The following is an 8,380-nucleotide window of genomic DNA, read 5'->3' as shown; positions in this document are numbered from 1 at the left end:
ACATTAAATGTACCTCCGAGGGTACAATCCATGTGTCAAGAGATGAGCAGAATGCTTGTCCTTGTTCATCAGATGAGGCAGGCTTTTAGCCGCATATAAGTAGTAGCTTCAAGTAGTTGGTAAGCACGTGGGGAACATTAAAGTGTTTCGTAGATGCACCTTTTTTGGTGGAAGAATGTGGTATCCTTTTGTGCAAGAGGAGAAGACAAAGATTAATCTTGCTCGACAAGACTCTGATCAGCTATAGAGTTGAAAGTTGAAGGCTTATTCAACTATAGCTGAGTCTTGATCAGATTCCACATGTATGTAGAAAATCTTGATATTTCTGAATCATGCTTCAGATTATGATTAGACATGTCTCTATCTTCAGCTACTTCATTGACATCGCTGAAGTTTTCTTTAATGATAACTTTGTCTCTGGAGTTGGTACTTAAGTTTTAAACTATTACTATACATGTTCAATGATCAATGAAAAAACTTAGTGTTAGTCTGATGGCTGAAACCGAATATAAAAAATAGAACCAAGTATTTTCACTAAGTGTAAAGGTTCAATTATCAAATCACTGAGAGGGTTTAGATCAAAATTTCCCCCCCATTTGATGATGACAAAGCAATATAAAGAAAATTTGCTAAGATAAGACAGAAAGGAAATCTAACTCATAAGATACTTGTCTCATTTATTGTTTTGAGGGATCTTTTCAGTACTAAGAGAGAGTAGAGTACTTCACTGAAATTTCATTAATAGTAAATTAAAATTATAAGTTCTGAAAGACAAAGTACAACTGAATAAAATACAAAAGCTTAACTGATAATAGAAGAGAGAAACCTATCAGCTAATATCTGAAAAATCTATATAAGAAGGAATCTTAATTCCTTCATTTTTTTCTTTTGAGCAAGTCTTTTCGAATCTTCAAATATACCATTTTTTCCAGATATATCGTCTTCACAGTAGGTCATTATAGGAAGAATGTGCTCCAAGGGTGTGATGGAGATCTTTGAGCAATGCTGGAACTTCAGTTCTCTGTTTCTATCTATGAAGCAAATTCCAAGGTCAGGTTTAAATATTACACTACCTGGAAAGTAAGGACGTGTAGGTGGAAGGGATAGATTTAGAATTGAAGTATCTGGAAACTTAGATTAGTTGAAGATCATATCAATTGTGAATTTTGTTTCATGTTCATTTCTAAATGATGGACCTTTATCAGTGTTTAGTTTCCTTCTTGAAGTCCTTTGTTGAAGAAGAGGAATGCTAATCACTTCCAAAACTCTTTCAAAGAGTTTCAGCTCCTTCTTAACATATTCCTTGTATTTGGACTTAAACTTCTGAATGACTTGTCTGATTTCCAACCATTTAGAGAAACGATGCTTGTGAAAGTATGTTGGGTAGTCAGTTACCTAGCTACCATCATCCCTGAAGATAGAGGTGGTAACTAACAGTTTGTTATTCTTCTTCCTCCCATTGACAGTTACATCAGTTATCTTGTGTTTATTTAGACAAAGTTCAACCTTCAGTCTATACCATCTCAACTCCTTCTCTATACATGAGTACTTTTTAGCTTTGTTTTATTCGGCTTTTCTAGAAGAGCTGTCTGAGCATCGATAGGATTTATGTTGGTGATACTCCCTTCAACTAGGATCTCAAATGTTAGGTTTTTCTTTTTTGAAGAGCTTCTTATTTTTTAGCTTCAGAAAGGAAGCTGAACTTATCCTTAGAGGTACGAAAAAGGATTTTTACTCTGGTAGAGTTCAGCTCTGCAAGGAAACTTTAGATCTTCACCATTGCTGATTCTTCGGCTTCAGATATAGCATGATGAGAGCCGGAGGATCTATGAATTAGATATGTATTTTCTTCTTCTTCAGTGTCAAATTCTTCTAAGACAAACCATGGAAGATCATCTTTAGCTTCAATGTCTGAATGATCTGTTGCTGACTCTTATGGAGGGGACTCACATGGAGAGGAGGAGGAGATGGTTGTAGAAGAAGGCAGGATAGCTAGGATAACTGATGGTTCTGATATAGGTAGAAGAGAGAAGGGAAGAATTTTGAGAGATTGAGGGAATAAAGTCACCTTAAAAATACATACTAAGGGGAGAGATGTAGTATGTTCTTCAGATATAGGAGAGGAGGGTTCAGAACTTACATCATGTTCTTTCCCTTTTCTTGAGGCAGAAGGCGGTTGTTTCTGAGTCTTCTCCCCCTGGGATGATGCTTTAGAGATGGTGATTCTTTTTGAAGAAGTGATAACACATTGTTGAATTATGAAATCATCATCATCATCATCATCACTATCATCTTTCTTGTTCTTGATGATCTTATTAATCCCAGATCTGATAGTAGAGTAATGTAAAGGAATTTAAAAAGAGATTTGTAGAAGAAGATGAATAGAAATCGACCGCCGCTTTCTTTATTGAATGGAAAATACAATCTCTCAAAAAATCTAATCGACTCTCATTGATGTGTTTGTATCTGTGTGTTACAAAGTGTTGATAATTCATCTCACTTCTATTCTATGCCTGTATCACTTCTTATATAGGCAATATTTTACATGATAACTGAATCCTATAAATAAGGTAACTAAATCCTATAAATAAGAAAATAAACATCATCGAAAATTGGATCAGCACCATCCTTCAAGATTCTGAAGATGGTCATCCAAAGCATAGACCAACCAGAAGGGTTATGGAGATGCGCAGTTCATCGCACCTATGGACGTTCATCGCACCTCTGGTCGTCCATAGGGGCTCTGGTCGTCCATAGGGGCTCTGTTCCTAAAGGACTTAGAGTCCAAAGTCTCTGGTCAATATAACCAGAGGCTCTAGTCGTCCATAGGGGCTCTGGTCGTCCATAAGGGCTCTTGATTTATCATTCATGGACGTCGATAAGATCCATCCATTTAGCAGCACGAGTTGGAGATAAGCGGACTCGAACCGCTGACATCCGCCGCAGGGTAAACCACCGCTTCTCAGGTCCCCCAACTGATTCTACCATAGAGGCCAACGATAGACAATAACYCCMCCCCCCCCCCCCGAACACAGCTTACAACTTGTCTTCTACCAGACTTAGTCGTTTTAGCATAGCAGCATCTTCAGATCTTCCATCCTTGGCCCCGATTGCTTTGATAAAACTTTTAGAATAATTAGGATCAATTTTGGTCCTAACAGATCTCAATATCATCTTCTTCTTCTTCGTCTTCGTCTTCATCACCTTTAGCCCTAAAATTCAATTTGGGTTGTTTTGTTTTTTAAGCCCATATTTTTTAGCCCTTTTATTTTTCATTTTTTGTGGCCCAATTTGTCTTAGATTTTTTTAAAGGTTTTTCTTTGTTTTTTTTTTTTGTTTGCTTTTTAAGTGTTTTGTAATTGTGGTGGTGGCGGTTGACAACGGTGGAGGAGGTAGTTGTGGTTGATGTAGTGAAGATAGTGGTGGTGGTGGTGGTTATGGTGGAGGTGAGGTAGCAATGAATGGTGGTGGCTGATGGTGGTCGTGGAGGTCGTGGAGGAGGTTGTTGCAAGTAGAGGAAGATTTTAAAGTGGCGAACGGTGGTAGTGGTGGTGGCAATATACGGTGGTGGTCGGTGGTCAACTATGGTAAAGGTGGCAATGGACTTGGTGGACAGTGGTTGTGGAGGCGGTGGAGGATGGTGTTGTAGTGAAAGAGAAGATGAAGGTGGAGGTGGTCGTCATGACCGTCGGTAGTGGTGGCGGCGGCCAAAACTAGCGGTGATGACCATTAAAACAAATACCATTTTAAGGTTATATATCGAACTAGGGTAGAATAGTAATATTTTAGTTTCTGTCTCATTCTTGTTCCACATATTTTGGTGGAACAAGAAAAAACCTCTTTTGTCTTATGTTGTCTCACCTTGTCCCAGTTCTTGTCCCTGTCCCATGTCGCACCAAACGTGGGACAGTGGGTTCTTGTTCTATCCCATGCTGCGCCAAACATCGGACAGTAGGTTTTGTCCCGTCCAATCCTGTCCCGTCCCATGTACCAAAATGTAGCCTGTGGTTGCTATGATCCTTTGTCTTATCCTTTGTTTTTTCCCAACGGTGAGTCTGGATGGCATGCTAGAACACCCATACATGGAGTGTGCAACGATGAAATTGTTAATGATGACGAAAACTTCGACGAAGATCTTGAAGGTACGAACATTATCACATATATTTATTACCTTATTCACTCATTTATTAATCTATACTATTCAAAATCAACACTATGCAGAGTTTAGCTTAGGAAGGGGTAGGAAAACTGTAATGATGCGAGATTATTATTGTTACAAGTTCCAGATTCGGTAGAGTAATAACGTGATTCTATTACGGGGAAGATTATTTCAACAGTTTGTGGTAGATATGTACAACAAGATAGAGACTGCATGTTTGTCTTTTATTATAAAGAATCAAACGAAGATAAAATCAGATTTATACCAAGTTGTTGTGGATTGCGTCAATACCAGTGAGGTTCAACCAAGTAGAGTTGGACAACGGGTTATGCTTCCTACAAGTTTTATCGGAGGCCCGCATGATATGTGAAGAAGATTTATGGATGTTATGACTTTAGTTCAAGATGACGGGAAGCACGATATATTTCTTACCATGATGTGTAATCCAAAGTTACATGAAATCCTTACAGAGTTATTGCCTGATCAAACCGTGCAAGATAGGTAGGACCTTGTTGCAAGAGTTTTTCGTGCCAAATTAGAGGATCTTAAAAATCAGCTCTTCAAGAAGCACATCCTCGACGGGGTTGGGGCATTTGCTTATGTCATCGAGTTTCAAAAACATGGTTTGCCACATGCACATATCCTCATGATAATGAAACCAAAACACAAGATTACAAATCAAGACCATTACTACAAGATAGTGTGTGCTGAAATCCCGAACCCCTGAAATGCACGAGCTGGTGATAAAGCACATGATGCATGGTTCTTGCGGTCATTTACGACAGACTAGCCCTTGCATGGAAGGTGAGCCTAGAAAATGTCGTTTTAGATATGTTCAACAATTCAACGACAAGACGACGCAAACAGATAACTCATATCCGATGTGTCGGACGAGAAACAATGGAATAAAGGTGAACATCCGGGGCAATATCCTTGATAATAGATGGGTGGTTCTATATAATCCAAGTTGCTAATGATGTTCAACTGTCACATCAATGTTGAGATTTGCTCAAGTATAATATCTGTGAAATATGTCTTCAAGTATGTTTACATCATGACAAACAGGTTATTCATGTCGACCATGATAGGGAAGAGGTCATTATTAATGATATAAAGAGATTTCAAGATGTACGATATGTTTCGCTACCGAGGCGATTTGGCGGATTTTTAGCTTTACACTTTCTCAAATCCACCCTTGTGTGATGGCTTTGTAGGTCCATCTTCCGAATAAGCAGTTCGTTAGGTTCAGAGAGAATGATATAATGATAAATATTGTTGATAGAGAGAGGGATAAGAGCTCAATGTTGATCGCATTTTTTGAGAGCAATAAAACAAATATGATTGCGAGACAATATTTATACAAAGATTTTCTGAAACATTACACGTGGAATGATATCCCACGTAAATGGAATCCTCGAAAACAAGGATCAATGAGAGGACAGCTGGTTTATGCTAATCCTGCCGAAGGAGAACGATATAATCTACGCCTACTTCTGTCTCATATTAGTGGGCCCACGTGCTTTGAAGATCTTTACACGGTTAATGGCATATTACATCCAACATTTCGAAAAACATCTCTTGAGAGAGGGTTAATAGAGACCGACGATAATTTATCGCATTGTCTTACTGATGCCTCCTTATTTCAGTTTTCCAATGCTCTTAGACGATTATTCACGACGATCTTGATTTATTGTGAGCCAGGAGATGTTCACAAGTTATGGGATGAACATTATGATTCACTCTCTGAAGATTATAGACGACACTACGAAAATATTGAGGGAGTCCGAAGTATGGTTCTTACAGACATCGCAGTCTTTTTACAATCTATGGGTAAGAACCTAGATGATTTTAATCTTCCAAGTTTAAATGTAGCTGCCAATTTAGAAGCACGAGGAATACGTGAGGTACAAGAGGAGTACTCCATAATTGTGCAAGACAAAGACTTACATGCCCGAAACTCTCTAAATTCCGACCAGAAACATGCATTTGATGAGATCATGAGGCATGTAGATAATGATTGTCCAGGTGTGTTTTTTATAGATGGACCAGGTGGAACTGGAAAAACATTTTTTTTACAAAGCTTTGCTAACTAATGTTCGTTCCCATGGACTTATTGCTCTCGCAACCGCTTCATCCGGTGTTGCCGCTAATAACATGCCGGGAGGGAGAACATCTCACTCTCGGTTCAAGATTTCCCTTACTCTTAGTAATAATTCGGTGTGCAATATAAAAAACAAAGCGGAACTTCTCAACTGCTCTGAGCTGGAAAAATAATCATTTGGGATGAAGCATCAATGGCAAAGAGGCAGACAGTAGAGGCACTCGATAGAACAATGCAAGACATCACTGGGGTGAGACTCCCATTTGGTGGGAAAATAATGATTATGGGAGGTGATTTTAGACAGGTGTTGTTAGTAATGAGACATGGCACTGGAGCACAGATTGTAGACTCCAGCCTACAAATGTCACCTATTTGGTCTTCGATTAAAAAGTTGCGGTTAACGATCAATATGAGTGCACTTACTAATCTGTGGTTTTCGGATTTTCTATTACGAGTCGGCGATGGAAATGAAGAATCAGTAGATGGACACTTTATTCGCATACCTGATGACATGGCCATTCCTTACACCAATAAAAATGAATTGAATGATGCTTTGATTGATGCAATCTTTCCTTCTCTTCAAACCTGCGAGACTGCTTCAGATTATATCATTTCAAGGGTGATACTAACAACTAAAAATGAGTATGTCGACGAGATTAATGATAAGTTGATTGAAAGATTCTGCAGAAAGGAAAAAATTTACTATAGTTTTGATGAAGCAGAAGATGATAAGAATAACTTATATCCGATGGAATTCTTAAACTCACTAACTGTTAGCGGTTTGCCCCCTCATTACCTGCGGCTTAAAATTGGATGTCCGATAATACTTTTATGGAATATCGACCCCTCAAATGGATTGTGTAACAACACGAGGTTGATATGTAGAGGTTTTTAGCATAATGTTATCGATGCAGAAATAGTTGTTGATCGGCATGCTAGTAAGAGGGTATTTTTACCAAGAAATTCCTCTATGTTCGTCTGAAGATGACATGTTTCCCTTTAAATTAAAGAGAAAACAATTTCCCGTTCAACTTTGTTTTGCCATGACAATCAATAAAGCTCAAGGGCATACAATTCCGGTGGTAGTATCTACCAGAATCGGTATTCTCGCACGGCCAACTTTACGTGACATTGTCCAGAGGGATATCACGTGGTAATACAAAGATATTAGTAAAACCTATCAAAAAGTTCAATCAGGAAGAAGTCTACACATCAAATGTGGTGTATCAAGAAGTTTTAAATGATTCTTGTGTATGATTAAAGCATGATTCTAATTTCTACTTTGTTCAAACATAAATTTTAGACTTTTTGAATGAGAAATTGCATTAATTTTTTCATTTTTGGATTTATGATACAAATGTGAACCACCAAGTATTTCAAAGATATTTCGTAAAAAAATGATATTTAAAAGTTGAATATATCTTGATAGAACATTTACATCCCACCGCATTGCATGAGTAGACAACTAGTGTGTGTGTGTGTGTGTGTGTATATATATATATATATATATATATATATGTGTGTGTGTGTGTGTGTTTTCTCGTCTTGCTAAGCATGTTTCATAACTAGTACTATACCATGTTATATGTAGATGTTATATGTTGGATGTTTTTACTTGTTATTAAATACTTGTTCACTTTTTGTAATAAAGTTAGTGATTGTGAAGATGTCTAATGGCCTTCAAAGTTTTTAATTTTTATACTGTTAGACTGTTGATGGTGGTTAATATGTGGAGGATTTGCATTGATTTACCTTCGCTAAGGGTTTCAATAATAGAATTTGAGGTCGATAGATCACTGATAGACTTTTCCTCAGGTGACGGTCAATCAACCGTCATCAGCCACATTTTATCCGATCCGTTGATGATGGGTTTTTTCTCGCAGACTACCGACAGTGAAATCCCTTTGTTTTGTAGTGCATTTTTTGACATCTCATTACATCGCGCAAGTAGTAATTACCATTTACCACTCCTGATTTCATTACACCTCATGTTCTTCATAATTCATATGATCACTTCCATTTGCATGGAAACTAAAACAGCACCATGAACGAAACCCATATAAAATGGAGCAGAAAGGGTAAAGTGTTACGATCAATCATATCATCCATGGTTGATGATA

General features: G+C 37.8%; 1 protein-coding gene across 1 annotated transcript; it reads left to right on the top strand.

Annotated features, from left to right (window-relative positions):
• Nucleotides 1-6,453: 6,453 nt before the first annotated feature.
• On the top strand, nucleotides 6,454-7,155 carry LOC112499930. Its single transcript, XM_025103197.1, has one exon. It carries the CDS (start codon nucleotides 6,454-6,456, stop codon nucleotides 7,153-7,155), a length of 702 nt encoding a protein of 233 aa, XP_024958965.1.
• Nucleotides 7,156-8,380: the final 1,225 nt, after the last annotated feature.

This window comes from Cynara cardunculus (assembly GCF_001531365.2).
Source record: "Cynara cardunculus var. scolymus isolate 2C chromosome LG 17, CcrdV1, whole genome shotgun sequence".
NCBI lineage: Eukaryota > Viridiplantae > Streptophyta > Magnoliopsida > Asterales > Asteraceae > Cynara > Cynara cardunculus.
This window is presented reverse-complemented; position numbering and strand designations above follow the sequence as displayed.

Bases quoted from the DNA above. Each gene is read 5' to 3' on its own strand.
- LOC112499930 (XM_025103197.1), top strand. From the start codon at position 6,454: ATGGCAAAGAGGCAGACAGTAGAGGCACTCGATAGAACAATGCAAGAC.